Raw genomic sequence first — 16,294 nt, 5'->3', positions numbered from 1 at the left:
GTCAAATGTTTGATTTCGTCAGTGTGTGTTTTCCTCCCCTCTCCTCTCTGGGTAGACAGATATCATCATCCTCTGCCATTTTCTCTCTTTTTCTTCAATTTGATTTGTCTGATGGCCTAGGGATTAGTGTCAGTGCTCTGCTTTTCATGGAATGTGAACAATATCACGACATATTCGTCAATAATAATAATGCGATGGGTAGCCAAAAATAATGGGTTTAAACAAATTTATTAGGGAAATTCCAGTCTTCAACATGGTGATTCAGAGCAGATACAGAAAGCAAAGCAAACATTTGTATGAACAAGGCTTCACTTCTTTATAAATTTTCTACCACTACTACCAGTATTTACCTTCTCTAGAGGCCGCTGCTTCTTCAAACGTTTCTTTGAACGATGTACAGATTGGTTCTGTGAACAGACCGCTCTGGAATCAAGTGAATGTCTGAAAGTAGGATCAATCAACAATGAATCAATGTTCATTCTTTCACCTATTTGACACCCCCCTTGGTCGTATTCTTCTTTGACTAATTCCCTGACTAACTGATCGAGAAAGCTTCTTCAAAGAACTTCCTGGCTGGCCAGCTCCAGTCTCGCAGTTTATGACTGTGTCGAGGCCGTCGTCTGTCCTCAAGTTCTTGGGAGCTCCAAACTCGGAGTAACTCGTGCTGAACCGGCTTGCTTCTGACATTGATTTGGTTAGCAGAGGCCGGTTGTTCAGAAACAAGCAGATCACTGCACAATCGTCGACTTTCGAGGCCGGATACTTGTGCCGCCATGCTCTTACAGCCCGGTCCACCAGCAGCCTGGCGGCTGTTGATCGTTTCTTTGCTGAAGCAACAATCTTTACCACTTCATTGTTTGACAAAGCGTCCCACACCTGCACGCAGGAGAGCTCTACCAGTTTCAAGCCGAGAAGGTTGATGTTTTGGAACCTTCCTAGCACAATGCTTGTAACTTGATTGGACTAACTTGAGAAAATTGACTCAGTTGAAGCGATGAATGGAGAAAAAGAAAGAGCATTATGAGATTGATTAGCCCAGTGATGCAGTCTGAGTTTTGGTAGAGTCCCGCTTGAGGTATCATTCACTTTGACTTAGAAGCGCCTGCATCTGGGTGGCTGCACCGATGTGCTGATGCAAGTTATAAAAGAAATATGGCTTATAAGCAAGCAGCCACCTTCTTTCGTACAATGGCCCCTTATAGAGTAACTGTGCAGTCCCACCAATGTCAGTGCCTCCAAGTCAAAGTGGAAGATATCTCATATGGGAAATAGCCAGAACCGTTACTGCAGAACCTGAGTTTCGAATCTTACCCCATCGGTTGCCAGCACCAAAAATTCATCTTTATCTGTAAGCTTTCTATAAGAAACTTCTGGGGTTGAAATTAGGCCAAAATCTTTCAAGCAGAAGTCCCCGAATGCTCTAGCCATAGCCAGACCGGGGCAATTTTCCTGTGGCATCCATATTCGAAAGACTTCTGGTTCTCCCTCCATTGCGAAAACTCTGCCTTCGCAATTCTTAATTCGCTCGGCTTCATCTGGTCAGCAGCAGCAGAAGAGGGTCTCAATCTAATGACATAACATTCGGAAATTTTCATTAAGGTGGGAGTGAAGAAAATGACTTACTTGGAAGATTTGGTTTCAAATCCACAGTAAGTTGTTCGGAAACTAGTTGATTTTTGTCATTTCTACGGCAAAGAACTGCCCGTGAATCCCCCAAGTTTGCAATCACCAGATGCTCACCCTGCAAAGTGAATCAACACTCAACATTCCCAATTCAACTAGCAACTTCAACTGGGCTGCTTAACACAAATTTCTGCAAAACCATACCTGTTTGAGCACGGCGACTGAGGTGCTGCCACTGCAGTATGCATCAAGAGCAACATCAAGATCCAGGCCTTTGTCTACCTCTTCGTAGGTTTGTATTAAACTGGTCTTCCATGAAGAAAAGAATGGATTGTTTTCATCGTCTTTAGCATCAATTTTGCCGCTGGATTTGTTGATTTGTGTCTGTTTATAGACCGAGCACAGTTTCCTTGGCAAGGAATGGCGAACTTCTTGTGCCACTTTGTGTCCTAATGGGCCGTGGCCATCAAACACAGCACAGAAGTAGGCATCTTTTTCGCCATTGAAATTCTGATCATAAGCAACTAAAAGTTCAATCAGACGCATATCCCATTCACTAGTTTTTAGGCAATAATTTGTGTGTATGATGCTTCCAAGAATGCAATAAGAAACAACAACATACCAAACAACGATCCAATATAGTGACTCATTTTGATTTGCTTTTAGCTATGTACATGTAAGGTTTATATAACTAATATCAAACCTACCAAGTTTTTCAGTAATTCTCAACCCCTTTGCAGCACATGGATGAACAAACAGAACAATTGCTTAATGCTAGCCATGCACAATTAGATTCATCAAACAGTGCGAAGGCATCATTTCATATAGGCATTTAAACAAACAAATAAAATGCAACAGCTTAAAACGGGCATGCATGGTGCATCAAATTAAGAAGATTGATTTTATGTTATTCAATACCTCCCAAACGGTCATGGCGTCTTGGTTGATTCCTTTTTTGCCTTGCTGGCTGAACATGGATACAAGCCTGGACGATCCTTCCAACCTCACCTTAACCCCATTCCTAACCCGATCATCCACCTCTCTACCCCCTCTTTGTTTTTCATCGTAAGGCGTCTCCTCCTCCGTGAACCCTTCAAGCCTGGCGCCGACGCTACAACACCCACCCATTTTCCAATACAAGAAAGAAGAGATCACAGAGCCAGGGACCCGACAGTTTTCCCGGAAAATGAAGCGGGAATCTGATGGGAAAGAGGGAGTCCTCCTGGGGACCCGGGAGAGGATGTTGATGGCTTGCAGGGTGTAAAACGGAGGAGAATTTAAGGCAATGGCGCTGGTTAATAGAAAGGTTTTTGACGAACAAACTGAAAAAAAGGTTGAAAATGAAAACGAATGAATGTAAATTACGATTTGACACCATGAAAATGAATTAAAGCTTGCTTCCAAACCTTCCAAGGATGATAAACCAATGGCCATCTCAAGTTAAAAAACAGAGCTTTTTCCGGTAACACCATCCTATTTCTCCTATCCTATCTAATATACTTGTTTACCCTTTCTGTCCTTTTACCCATTTCTAGTAAAGAATAACAAATATCTATAATTATCTTCGCTTGGATGTTATATTATTAGAGATCTGATAAAACATTCATATCTCTTGTTTGAATATACATATCTGTGTATATCGTATAATGTTTATCTATATTCAGATTGTATTTCAATCTTGGAACGCTTCAAATGATTTAGAAAAAATGAAATTGTTGTGCCAAAGAAATCGAAAGATTTTAGAGAAATTTTTTTGCCAAAGCACTGCCGCGATGTGCCGCGAGCTTATGGCACATTACCGCAAGCACGGAAGCTTGCGGCAATGTGCCGCGAGCTTGCGGCAAATTGTCGCGAGCACCGGAAACTAGCATGTGGCTCGCGACAATTGTTTTGCTGAGCTGCGAGCTCGTGGCACTTTGCCGCGAGTCACCAAGGATGGGCTCGCGGCAATATGATGTGCCGCGGGTTTGTGGCACACTGCCGCAAGCTTGCTTGTGGCAAAACCATTGTCGCGTGCGTCGCCCAAGAGGGCCTTGCGACCAGCACGGCCCTGCGGCAGGCCCAAGGGCCTCGCGGCAACGTACATCTTCCAAAAACGCCAAAGAGCCCCACTCGGCAAGTGCTATGTGTCGACACCAGCCATCCTTAAAAATCGCGCCCTATAAATATCCAGCTACAAGATAGTGAACAGGACTTACAACTTTGGTAAAATCTGGACACTTTGAATACACTTCTACTATTTTTGTGAATAGTCATTGGGATTCGGGACTGATTTTGGCATCGGAGGGTCTTCGCCGGGAAGATTCTTGTGAGCCTTCTAACCCATTTTTTGAGCAGCAATAGGGCCAAAACCTTGCAGCGAAATCTTGCGGCGAGACCTTACAGCGAAAGCTAGTGGCAAGAGCTTGTGGCGAAAGCTTAGTGACAAGATCTTGCGGCAAGACTTAGCGGCATGAGCTTGTGGCAAAAGCTTAATGGCAAGAGTTAGTGGCGAAAGTTAGTGGCAAGAGCTTGTGGCGAATGCAAGTGGCAAGAGCTTGTGGCAAAAGCTAGTGGCAAGAGCGAGACCTAGTGGCAAGAGCTTGAAACGAATGCTAGTGGCAAGAGCTTGTGGCGAAAACTAATGACAAGAGTGAGACCTAATGGCAAGAGCTAGTGGCAGATCCTTGCGATGAGCATCCTAACGGCAACCTCCCTTTAGGCGACATCTCTTACGGCAACCCAATTTCACCCGACACCAAACTCAAGTGGACCCACCTCACAAATTTTAATTATTTTATTTTGACAATAACAGAAGTGAATGAAAAACATGAATCTAAAACCCTGTAATCGACTTTTAAAGATTTAAATCTGAAAGCCTGGATTCAAGGGAAGACCGTGCTTCAATAATGAGGCCAAATCTATTACATCTCGGTCCCAACTGCCCACCGGATAATGCAATTTTTGTTGGCATTTTCATGCATTTAATGAAGAGCATGGTGATGAAAAGACCACATTGCATCTTCACAAATTGACAATTCTTCTATTTATAGCCCCACTCCCATTGAACGTTTCTTTCTTTTTATTTTTGCTTTTCCATGTTTTTCATTGCCGTGAGTGTTAAAAGTTAATGTACAAATAAAATTATCATTTAATTAACCCACTTCGATTTCAAGTTTAAATTTTTAAAAACCCTTTAGCCGATATTACATATAAAGTTTCCATTTTTGAAGCTTCCGAAGCTATGGCTACTACAAGCCCCTGGCCCCCCACCTCTTCCGGGTGGTCCATTTATCTGCCCGATATCTTCAGAAAGCTCAACTACCTAACCCAAAACCATTACTTGCATAGCCCCAAAACCGTGCAGTAGATGAGAAGCAGGATGGCTATTTATTTGGGTGTGGGGAGAATGAAAATTTCTCTAAGAATACTATGATGTTATAATAGTAGGTACAACCACGTATTGAACTCTTATCCTATTATGTGAAGTTCGATGAGTTTTACGTTGAGTGTCGGATCATCTAAAGCAACGCTCGTCCCATGACTAGAGATTCCTCGGAAGTGCCAAACTAGAACTTGATCGGGCAATTTGCCGTATCAGTGAAAGAACACCGCCCTCGCAGTCAGTTCTTCCGGCCATCATAATGTTGTAGTTCATCGTTTATGACAAGGGAGAATGGATAAATTGACATTTCTTCTGATTTCTCATTACCGGGTTATCATCGAACTAGGGCAAACATCATAGTTCATCATATACAAATCTCTAGAAAAGGTTTGTCCGAGATAAAACACATTTTCTCTCAGACCGGCTAAAGGTTATGGGTTCTCCTGCTTAGTACTTCTTTTCTACCTAACCATCAAGAAGAAGACAAAGCACGGCTATTTACAGGGGACAAACATCAAATTAACTTCTGTAATGCACGTAAAGTAGCTTAGCGATTGCCTAAAAGAGAAGCAAGGAAACAAGAGGCAGTATGATGGAATGATGAATTTTAATTCAATGGTATGGCTTCTGATATAAAAAGCTTTGGCTACAAGAAGACCAACAACAAAAAACTACTTCTTTTTGGTTTGTTCAGGGTAAATAAACTAAGAATCATCTACTGTAAATGAAAAGAGAAACACAATCAAAGAACGGAAAGGAAGCACTAGTGTTAGATTTAGAGCTTGCATCATGGATGCCGGGGTCACCACCATTGATGGACAAGAACTCCGTTGTCTCTGAGGGAAGTAAACAGCTCCAAGCATTGGCCATAAGTTTTTTCATACTTGGATGATCTCTCACCGGGGCAGCACTTTTGCCACCTTTTATAGTGGCACTCCAGAAAGACCTCATCGATCAAACAAATGGCTCCCGTCTCAAACAACCTGGGTATTAGTTCGAATTCAGTCCCTTCCACATCCATCTTCATCACCACGTAATCCTTGTCTGATACCGTGTTCTTCAACCAATTCGCAAAGTCGAATCCCTGAACATTACCCACATCTCCAATGCTATCTGATGATTGAACCGGCTGAATCCTACCCATTCCCCTCCCTTTTCCTGTCTCCCTACCCGGGTCTTGATTAACCTCGAAGAGCAAGGTCTCGTCCCTCACCCACGCCGCATAAGGCAACAATGTGACCCGTTTCTTGTGTCTGTACTCTTCATGGAAAGCTTTATCCGCCTCAATCGCGTAAATTTCAAATGTCTTGTTTTGTTTTGGGTATTGTTTCTTGAACCAGCTCACAATGCTGGAGCCATAGCTCCGGGCTCCAACATCTACATATACGTATCTTTGCTTGAAGCTAATGTCAGCCATTGATGGAAGGTACTTTATATTCTTTATATTTCTCTTCAACGTAATCCATGGTTTTAGAGGCTCTTCTGCAATAAGAGGCTCGGCTTTCCGGATCAATTGCTGTTTATATCCCGGAACGGAGCAGTTATTCAGCGAATTGCCATCGGATGATGAAATGGCAATCCTGTCGCGGACAATTCCATTCTCTTTCTTCATAACAATTTCACGAACGTGTGAGGAATCAAAGCCTTCGATTTCACGAGTGCGTACGAATTTACAGCAATTGAATAAATCAATAAACGAATTGAAGCTATACGTATCTTTCGAAGCTGTGTGGACAACCAGAAACCCTTCGGGCCTTAGCGTCCTCGAGACCTCGGCGGCGAATTCGGCCGGCGAAGGCGAGTTATCGAGCTGGCCGACGCCAGAGAATATGAAGTCGAACGTGTTGTCATCGAAGGGCTGTCGAGCTGGCTTCTTGTAAATCCCGGTCGCGTCCTTAACGCCGATCTCTTTCAAACCCGAAACCTCCTCCGCGCTCGGCGTTCCAATGCAGAGCGCCCTCGAATCAACCGACAAATACCCCTCCGCAATCAGATCCTGAAAGACCGATGAATAGAACAGCACGGCCCTGCCACGGCCGTCGAGTTTGGCGGGAGCCGAGAGGACGGCATCGTCGACGATCATAGCCGAGGAGCGGAAATCATATTTTCTGACGACAAGGTTGAGATTTTCCGGCGACGAGAAGAAGCAGAAGTCGCCGAGGTCGCATGATTCCCCACGGATGGCGACGAGGTACGCAAATCGGACGGCGATGACAAGCAGAGAGAGTAGGAACAGCCGGACCAAAACATTTCTAAGTAAGTTGGGTTTACTAGTTTCCATATTGATCAGCGTAGCTATTTGAAGAAAAGAGAAATTAAGGGCAGAGAAGCAGAGAGGGTGGTTTTAACGAGAGCAGAACCGGGCGGAGGTGTGGTTAGCGCCGACGAGAGAGCGGAGGAGGTGGAACCGGAAATTGGGAGACTTGTGAGGGGCAAAACGGGAAGACATCGTCGTGTGACGTCGGAAGCCTGAGTCGCTTTGGCTTTCTCTGTGTTCGGTCCTTTCGTCCTATATATCTAACGTCAGGAAAAAATGGCGTGTGGGAAGGAGGAGGAGGAGGAGGAGGAAGACGCGTCACTGTCGGCGGCCACGCGGACACGGAGATAGATGGGAGGATTGATTTCCCCAAACTGTCCCTGGACTTTTGTTGGAATATCGAGTTTGCCAGCAATGTGTGGTGGCGGCTGGCGGGTCCAGATGAATGAATTGAACCGTTGGGCTTCTTTGACTTCGGCTTGGCCTGATCGACAAAGAAATGAGAATAAATAGATATTTTAGTTTTTATATTTATATGTTTTGTTATTTAGATTTATAATTTTTTATTATTTTAATTATATTTTTAAATTATATAATTTAGAGTTAATTGTATACCTTATCATAGTTAATCTAATGCGTATAATATATTTATACTAAAAAATTTAAAATATCTCTCACGTTCATACATATTGATCATCATTTCTATCATAATTTCTATATGACAACAAGACAAGTACACACCAATGAAAATTGATAAGCAAAGACAAAGACAAGGTGACACATGTAAGCTCTCATCAATTAAGAAAGACTAAAGGCGAAAAGGCAACTTCACCTCTTCGTATTATGCCTTCTCTCACCAACGAAGATCTACATCTTCTATTTTCGTTTATTAGTAGTACCAAGCGGTCTACACCTGTCTTTTCGTTGGCTTAAGTTGTGACGGAGATGACAATCAATTTGCGAGGGCACAAGAAATATTTTAAGTATTTTAGTACACGAACTAGATTAACTAAAATAAAGTGCGTAATTGAGATAAAATTATATAATTTGAAAGTGTATTTAAAAATAATAGAGATACAAAAACTAGAGGCAGGATGGAGTCATTATTGAAAGGGTGAGGCTGAATTAAATGGGCGTCTCCATGGATTAACGAAGGAGACGTTATGCAACAGCATTAAATTCTTCTTCTTAATCATTGGTTCATTCCAATCCCAATGCGACCAAATATAAAAAGGAATAGATTTATTGATATAAAAACTGGTTGAATTTGAAGTCAACCGGTTCACATCATTAATTAAGAAGGCCTGACACCAAGGCCACCCACCCACCCACGGGAAACCTCAAACAGTGGATGGCACTGAAACAGGTGTCTGCCATGTGGGCGGGCATTAGGAAGGAAGAAGGAGAAGGACGATCCAAATTATTTGTTACTCATAACACAATATGTTTATTTATTCGGTAGACAGTGATGGGTTATTAGAGTTAATGATGTGAATTTTATTTAAATTAAAATATTCAAAATTAAAGGAAGAAATAAGTCCAATACCTAGTTTTTCTTATTCATAAACAAAATCTCCATGTAATGTCAAAATTCATTTATCAAAATCAGAAGAATTGAGCAAATCCCTAATCTTATTCCATTATCTCTCGAGAAAATGGAATAAATCATCAAAAGTGCGTAAATATCAATTGTAATTTTATGGACTGGAATGGGCCCATCCATTATGCAAATTTGGTAATGTTAAAGTATACCAGAGTTGGGCCCAATGGATTTGAGATAGACAGCCAACTAGCTATTCTTGTGAGTGATATTATTTATCTAATTGATACATTTTTATTAAAAAATAAAAAAATTTAGGTGTTGATGTTTATATTGATGTTTTTACACTTGTGATTACTTTTGGTGATGAAAAACATCATTTGGTTTTGATCCCCAAGTCAAGTTTATGGTTTTTAACAAAAATCAATTTCAAGTACTTATGTGAAATGAAAACCGAATGATTTATATTTTTTTTTAAGTCTAAAAGATTAGTACATTATAAGGAGACATATATGAAAATATTTTCTTTTTGAAAAACTATTTCCCGGTATTTCAATAGCTAACATTCATTGGTGTTAAAATGATTTTTAACGATTTTTTCAAGAAATAAAAAGTGTATATCTTGAAGATGGTAAAATTGTAAAATCCTAAGTTTGTACTAAAACCCAAATTTTACTTTCTTATTGTTATGGATTTTGATTTTTTAGATATTTTTATTGAATCTAAATAGGGGTACTTTCTTATTTACATTTATGTATTAAAGTAAATGGAAGGTAAAATATAAATAAAATAAAATGAGGACATTTACTTAAACTAAAGAAATGTAAATATGTTGTGAATTATGTTGTGAATTGTATCATCAAAGTAGTGAATTTTTATCTTGGCAAACTGTCAACAGTTTGTTTCAAGATGTCGACAGTTTTTATAAAAATGTCGACAATTAAATAAAAACTGTCGACAGTTTCAAACATTGCTCTCTGTATCTAAATGTCGACAGTTCTTCAATACTATCGACAGTTCTTCATTAAATGTCGACAGTTTATGTCCCAAACAGCTTCCAACGACTAGATTCTCCTCTGTTCAAATCTCCAACGGCTATATTTTTGAATTGGCTCGAGATGCTCTATAAATAGAGATCAAATGGCTGATTCAAAACAACCAAGAGATTACGTTTCAAGCTTCCAAGTGCTTACTTTATTGTGTGCTTCATTGGTGATTTTATTTCTCTCCAAAAAGGCTTTGTGCTTATCTTTATAAATTTATCTTCAAGCCTTATTGTATTATTGAGAGAATTTATAACTGGGAGTGTTAACTCTTAGATCCTCTCTTATCTTGTACTACTTTGTAAAATTACTAACTTGTTGTGATAGAGGACTTGCTTATTGAAGCAAGGGGTTGAAATATCTAACTTAGTGCTAGAGGGTTTGCTTGGTTAAGTAAGAGGTTGTATCTTCCTAGCTTGTTGCTAGAGGGCCTATCCGGAGAGATAGGAGGTTTTTAGTGGATCAATTGAAAAATCCTTAGTGAGGAGTTAAGGTAGTGGATTAGGCTTGATTTAAGCCGAACCACTATATATCGTTGTGCCTCTTATTTGCTTGTGCTCTTTGTTTCATTCATTGTTCTAAGCATTTCATTAATTCTCACTTATACTAAAATCTCATTTTTCATCAAAAGAATTTTCAAATTTCAATCAAAATTTTAAAATAACTCAATTCACCCCTCTCTTGGTGTTGGTGTCATTTCTATTCAAACCTAACATATATTGTCAACTAAATTGAAGATTCATTTTTAATATAAATAAATAATATTACTCATACCAAATTCTCGTCCTAAAAAGACAACTAGACCCAAACAAGACTCCATATCAGGCGACTTGATAACTTCCAATATAAGTATTGTATCTTTTTTTATAATCACCTAAATTTAGAATAGGTTGAAATCAATTCAAGATGAGTCAAGTTTTACTAAACTCAAGTTCGATTGGCAAGTCAATTTCTAAGTTTAATCGAGTTTGTGCTTAAATCTTGACCTCAAGCTCAATTCAAGTCCAAGCCTCTTCCGTCGAATTTGAGCTTGACCAAAATCTCCTAATTTCAAATAACCAAATTAATATATATAATAATTTCAAATATATTCAATTTAATTATAATATTATAATAATTTAAATTTTGATAATTTTATGTAAAATATTTTATTTATAAAATTATAAATAAATATGTTAATGTATTTATAAATAAGATTATTTACGAGTTATTTGTAAATTTCTAATCTAATGGAACATATTTACAAGTTTTAATGAACTAAACTTTACTGAATTCAAGTTCAACTTGTTTATAAATTGAATTTTAAGATTAGGGTTAGTTTCAAATCGAACGCTAAATCGAGCACGAGCAACATGGCTCATCTGCAAGCCTAGTTCACAACATGGATAAATTTTAAATATCTAGTTCACAACATGGATAAATTTTAAATATTAAAATATATTTTTAATAAAAAATAAAAATACGGGCCCAAATTATAAGCATTAAGCCAAGTAACATATTTTAATATTAAATTAAATCCTAATACTCTGTTCTTAATCAAAAGATTAAGATTTAATCTAGTAAAGCCAAATTCCCAATTGTAAGGGGCGAACCGTCTAGAGCCCGCGTACTGTATCAACCGACGTTCGTTACAGTTGGGGCCCAGATATCATATTCTATAGCCTCAACTCATGCCTGGTTCGCCTAAACCCCCCCAATCTGCCAATGATTGTTTGCCACATCATTACCCCAAGATTTGGTGCCACCGTGGCGGTGTGCTATTGGCCATCTTCCACCTTGATTCATTGCGTCTTCCGCACTGCATTTCTCTCGGTCCCTCTGAGTTGTCAACACCGATGAGCTTCTACGAATAAAAGAATTACAGCGAAGCAAGAACTCATTTCTGACTTCGTAGAACTCTTCGAATCCTCAGTTTCTTCTGCGCAAAATTGGCTGCTTGCCCTCGTAGTTCGCTAAGATTCGATTAGAAATGTGGGGCGCCGACGGTTCCACGAACAGTCCGGTGATTGACGACCCGCCGGCCATCGAAGTCGAGCACCAGACGCCGGCCGGCAACGTCGAGCACCAGAAGCCTGCCGGCACGGGGATCCTGAGGCGAGGGAAGCGAGAGGATTTGATCAAGAGAGGCTGTTTGGCCTTGCGAGGATTGGCTTTGCTCTTCTCATTGCTGGCTTTCATTATCATGGCTAGCAACAGGCACGGGGAGGGGAGAGACTTTGACGATTATGACGAATACAGGTCAATTCTATTCACTATCTTCATTCTCTCTGTTTCGTGTGATTTGAGAGCTGAGAAGCTTTACAAGTAGTATTTAATTTCGAATTAGGATCGAGTTTATGCGAATTAGAATTGTAGGTATGTGTTGGCAATAGCGATCTTGTCGACGCTGTACACGGCGGGGCAAACTTTCCGGCAAATTTATGAGCTTTCCGCCGGAACACAGCTCTTTCCTCGCCGTAATTTGGCTTTCGTCGACTTCTTTGGTGATCAGGTTGGTCTTCAATTGATCTCGCCTACTTTCTTTCAATTTCCAATCCTGCCAATTCTAGAGAAGCTTCTGAGAAAAGGGATTGATCCATTTCGGTCTATTCATTTCATTGCTTTGGTAATGTTCCAGACTTGGAACTCACGCAGGCTTTAGAGGAAAGGAATTGTCTATAATATTTCGAATATTTTTCTATGGAATCTAGTTGATGGTATCAGTGAATTGTATTCTAGTAACTGAATGTCCTAAAACCTTAACGTAAGAAACCAAAACCTATTTGTCTTATAACGAACAGTAAATTCAAAGTTGTGGACTGTGAAGTAGGTATAGGAGACATAGTTGTTGATTGGTCACACCCTGATTCTTATGTGAGATGATGCTACTAAATTTTTGCCATTATGGGTCTAGAGTGAGTGCCATAATTATTGATTGTGTAACCTATTATCTAGATTTGTGAGATTAGTGAGGGTTTATAGCTTTTGTTTGTACAAAATCTGCATTATTTATTGGTTGAGTGGATTTTTCCCATTGTTGTGTTATTGTGGACATAGGTCTGTTGAGAACAGCAATCAACAATCCATTTAGAACTTTTGTTTTCTCTTTTGTTTTGATTTCTGTATTCGGTATGTGTGATCCGATCCTAACACAGAAAAATTCTCAACCATGCATAGATTACTGCGTACTTGCTGGTGTCTGCAGCTTCATCGGCGGTTCCCTTGACAAATAGGTTTCGAAAGGGGGCAGACGACAGATTCACAGATTCCTCAGCAGCTGCAGTCAGCATGGAGTTCTTGGCATTCTTTGCTCTGGCATTGTCAGCCCTCATTTCTGGATATAAACTATCAACTCAATCTTATATCTGAACAGAGCTACACTGTTCCACAATTCTTTTCCTTGTTATGTTTCCTTCTTTGTGTTCTGAACAAGTAAATGTGTGTGTATATCACAGGCTTCTCAATTCTTATTCCTTGTGTAATATGAACTCGGCAGACTGAAACACCAAGAGACAGTGATTTATTTAAATATTTCGTGAGGTTTACACAGAAAGAGAAAAACTTTAGCTCTAAAAATTCAACTCTTAGACTCCATCTCTCCTCCTACATTTGTCAACTGGTCTGATACAGAGAATAGGCATCGAGGCCTATTGTTCTATTCTATGATTAAAGAACATGAAAACAAATAAACAAATGAAACTAACTCCTCTTTTTTATCAGTTTGTAACATTTACAGAGCTAAATGCCTGAGTAATTGTATATCAAGTGAGCGATTCTTTTCAGTTTAGAAATGAATCGAAAAAAGAGTCGTCCCTGGGTTCTTCCTTGGTTCTGGACAACCCATTATCTGCTTGCAATTGGTCCAGAAAGGAGCCTGGAGAGTTTCCAAACCCTGAGAATCCAAAATCCCCCAGTGAGCTTGGCAACATCTGCAGCGCATAAGGAGCTTGAGGTTTGGTAGCCGGTAACCTAGTATTGTCAAGGAGGGAGCTTTGGAAGTTTGTTGTATGGCTCACATTACTGGTAATTTCCAAAGGCCTTATAGCTAAGGATGCATTGGCATTGCCACTGCTGGCGAGAGGTCTGTTAGCAGGGTAGCCACCACTGCCCCGTGCTGCCGGGACATCATGGCTGTGCTTGCCTTCATAGGTAGTGATCACAGCCCTTGGATCATGACCTGCCCTCTCAACATGCTTCCTCACTGGACATCCTGCGAATGTACATTTGTAATAGCTCCTGCAGAAGACCCAAGTTACACACATTCAGAAACAGAGTTCAAAGAAGTAGTGATAAGAAGTTGAAATCAACAATATACAAGAACGGCTTACCTAGGATTAGGATTGCCCTTCACTACTTTCTGTCCATATTTTCTCCATCTATACCCATCATCGAGAATGTCTATATCGCTCGTTGTTTGAATTACAACCCTGGGTTCGCGCACGGTTCTACTCCCACAGCTTGATACAACCTCATTTTCATTCTCCGCTTTCCTGCAAAAAGAATGGAGAGCAATTCAATACACTTTTTGAGTTTATTGGATAGGACACTCAAAAGTAATGATCAAATGGATATAATTAACTCACCATCTTTTGGCCTTGGGTTCATTTTCATTTTCATCGTCTGTGTTACTCATTGAACGGCCTTGATTAAACTCATCCTCGCCAAATGAAACTGAGTTCTCTGGGGTTGCCGCAGATTCCAATTGTGAATTCCCTGCTAATGCATTTGGTTGATTTGAAATCTCAGAATTGGACAAAGAAGGCTGAGTTGACTGCGAAGACGATCTTCGAGTGGATTGAGGCTTAGGATGATTGTGGCTTCCCTTGTATACTATCTCAGTTATGTGTCCATCCAATGTTCTTTCAACCTTTTTTGTGGTTGGACAGTTTGGGTAAGTACACTTGTAATAACTCCTCGGATTTTCACTTCCTTTCACTTGTTTCTGTCCATACTTTCTCCAATTATACCCATCTTCTGATCTTCTCTGATCTCTCAGATATTGGGATGGTTGTGGGTACCGGCCGTAGCTCTGCATATTTGCTTGAGTTGTTGAGGTTTCGGATGGGAAGCTACGAACTGGTGCATATTCTGGTTTTGCCATGGGCTTCACTAATGAGAACTGATTTTGCTCTGATGGTCTGTTCATGTTCCATCCTTCATGTTTGCTTTTGAGCGATTCTTCCTGTTAAAGTACATAGCACCATGTAAGTACCCAGAAAAGTTAAATTCTGGTCAACTCAAAGGAGCCGCAAAAACAACAGAAAGAAAAAAAAAAGGGGGGGAAGAGAAGAATAATAAGATTATTCTGGCTGGAGGGAAGAGAAACGTACAGATGGAATTGGGTTTGCAGAAGACTGGAAAATGGAAGATGAAGTTAGAGAAGGAGCCTTCATTTGGGGCACCTGGAATGAGAAGTCAGAAAAGTTCCTCTCCTCCTTGAAGTCCAACCCAGAAAAGCTTCCAGTAGTTGGAGACGGGTGAATCTGAAAGAAGATCAACAACGCAAGAAAACAAATTAAGAAACCCATTATCCAAAAACCATTGAGGCAGCTCAAATAGGCCATATACTTACATTAGAAGCAGAAAGAAGGGAAGGAGAATCCAAAAGCCAAGACGGGCAGAGGCCAGCTTGTGGGGTGGTGGCCAGGAAAGAAGAAGGAGAGAAGGGCGGCGGCGAAGGCGGAGCTAGAGACTTGAACTTCTGGAACTCCATCCCACCTGTGACCGTAATTCTTCCAGCTTCTTGCTGGTACTGGCCATGGCCGGGACCTGAGCTAGCAAGGAGATCAGTGAAAGAAGAAGTCATGAAAACCAGATCAGAATCGGGAAGAAATTAAGAAGCGAGGCAACAGACGTAGGTGTTGATTAGTGTCCAATAAATGTTCGAAGCTCAAAAATGAAAAACTGGGTCTAAAATTTGAAGAGAAGGTATGGCCGTGTTTATACGGCACTGGCCATTTTTAAGGTCTTCTTGGAGCTTCTTCCGAGAAGATGAAGGCAAGTTTGACTGTGGAAAAAATTCTGGGTCAAAGTTTGTGGCCTTGACTGGGTCTCGGTGGCTGCTGGATCAGAAGACGAGCGGAGCGGAGCAGCAATCTGCTGCTTCTCAACCTTGCCACTTTGCAAGCCATTATTGGGTTTAACTTATACGTGGAGGGGTCTCATTGGATTCGGCCTAAAAGGGGCAAACATTTTCTAATTAGGTGTAGTTCTTCTTGATGGTGGTTTTGGACAGCATCGCATGTGTAATAAAAGTCAATCGTAAGCAGTCATGCAAAAGATCCTAATTCCATCACATGCGGATTTAGATTGAAAACTAATCGAGTTCATTTATAGTATTCTATAATTTATATATTTGCAAACATACAAAGTCATTGCGAAACAAGAATAAGATTGCACATGAAAGAGAGCTCGTTGAAAAATAATTTTTAAGCTAAATAAAGAAGGAAAGTTTAGTTAAATACTGGGCTGTTACTGTTAGTGTACAA

At 40.3% G+C, this 16,294-nt stretch overlaps 4 protein-coding genes across 4 annotated transcripts; 1 reads left to right on the top strand and 3 right to left on the bottom strand.

The window, feature by feature from the left end:
- Positions 1-210: 210 nt before the first annotated feature.
- Positions 211-5,442, bottom strand: LOC127790865 (probable protein phosphatase 2C 65). The gene is made up of 5 exons (XM_052320591.1): positions 2,542-5,442; positions 1,828-2,133; positions 1,624-1,741; positions 1,312-1,535; positions 211-876 (listed from the first exon to the last, which is right to left on the bottom strand). Exons 1-5 carry the CDS (start codon positions 3,055-3,057, stop codon positions 484-486), a joined length of 1,557 nt encoding a protein of 518 aa, XP_052176551.1. The 5' UTR covers positions 3,058-5,442; the 3' UTR covers positions 211-483.
- A 135-nt stretch (positions 5,443-5,577) lies between these two features.
- LOC127790866 (uncharacterized) lies at positions 5,578-7,639 on the bottom strand. Its single transcript, XM_052320592.1, has one exon. It carries the CDS (start codon positions 7,266-7,268, stop codon positions 5,790-5,792), a length of 1,479 nt encoding a protein of 492 aa, XP_052176552.1. The 5' UTR covers positions 7,269-7,639; the 3' UTR covers positions 5,578-5,789.
- Positions 7,640-11,685: 4,046 nt separating this feature from the next.
- Positions 11,686-13,405, top strand: LOC127790712 (CASP-like protein 4B1). The gene is made up of 3 exons (XM_052320329.1): positions 11,686-12,065; positions 12,183-12,318; positions 12,984-13,405. The coding sequence occupies exons 1-3, from the start codon at positions 11,797-11,799 to the stop codon at positions 13,173-13,175; spliced, it is 597 nt and encodes a 198-aa protein (XP_052176289.1). The 5' UTR covers positions 11,686-11,796; the 3' UTR covers positions 13,176-13,405.
- LOC127790711 (probable WRKY transcription factor 33) lies at positions 13,305-15,747 on the bottom strand. The gene is made up of 5 exons (XM_052320328.1): positions 15,379-15,747; positions 15,137-15,289; positions 14,390-14,988; positions 14,135-14,296; positions 13,305-14,042 (listed from the first exon to the last, which is right to left on the bottom strand). The coding sequence occupies exons 1-5, from the start codon at positions 15,610-15,612 to the stop codon at positions 13,586-13,588; spliced, it is 1,605 nt and encodes a 534-aa protein (XP_052176288.1). The 5' UTR covers positions 15,613-15,747; the 3' UTR covers positions 13,305-13,585.
- Positions 15,748-16,294: the final 547 nt, after the last annotated feature.

This window comes from Diospyros lotus, chromosome 14 (genome assembly GCF_014633365.1).
Source record: "Diospyros lotus cultivar Yz01 chromosome 14, ASM1463336v1, whole genome shotgun sequence".
Taxonomy (NCBI): Eukaryota; Viridiplantae; Streptophyta; class Magnoliopsida; order Ericales; family Ebenaceae; genus Diospyros; species Diospyros lotus.
This window is presented reverse-complemented; position numbering and strand designations above follow the sequence as displayed.

Bases quoted from the DNA above. Each gene is read 5' to 3' on its own strand.
- LOC127790865 (XM_052320591.1), bottom strand. From the start codon at position 3,057: ATGGCCATTGGTTTATCATCCTTGGAAGGTTTGGAAGCAAGCTTTAAT. The intron at 1,742-1,827 runs GTATGGTTTTGC...TTCACTTTGCAG, and splicing joins CAGTCGCCGTGCTCAAACAG to GGTGAGCATCTGGTGATTGC. The intron at 877-1,311 runs GTAAGATTCGAA...TCCTGCGTGCAG, and splicing joins TGGTGCTGGCAACCGATGGG to GTGTGGGACGCTTTGTCAAA.
- LOC127790866 (XM_052320592.1), bottom strand. From the start codon at position 7,268: ATGGAAACTAGTAAACCCAACTTACTTAGAAATGTTTTGGTCCGGCTG.
- LOC127790712 (XM_052320329.1), top strand. From the start codon at position 11,797: ATGTGGGGCGCCGACGGTTCCACGAACAGTCCGGTGATTGACGACCCG. The intron at 12,066-12,182 runs GTCAATTCTATT...TTAGAATTGTAG, and splicing joins GACGATTATGACGAATACAG to GTATGTGTTGGCAATAGCGA. The intron at 12,319-12,983 runs GTTGGTCTTCAA...AACCATGCATAG, and splicing joins TCGACTTCTTTGGTGATCAG to ATTACTGCGTACTTGCTGGT.
- LOC127790711 (XM_052320328.1), bottom strand. From the start codon at position 15,612: ATGACTTCTTCTTTCACTGATCTCCTTGCTAGCTCAGGTCCCGGCCAT. The intron at 14,297-14,389 runs GTGAGTTAATTA...TTCTTTTTGCAG, and splicing joins GAACCCAAGGCCAAAAGATG to GAAAGCGGAGAATGAAAATG. The intron at 14,043-14,134 runs GTAAGCCGTTCT...GGTCTTCTGCAG, and splicing joins AAGGGCAATCCTAATCCTAG to GAGCTATTACAAATGTACAT.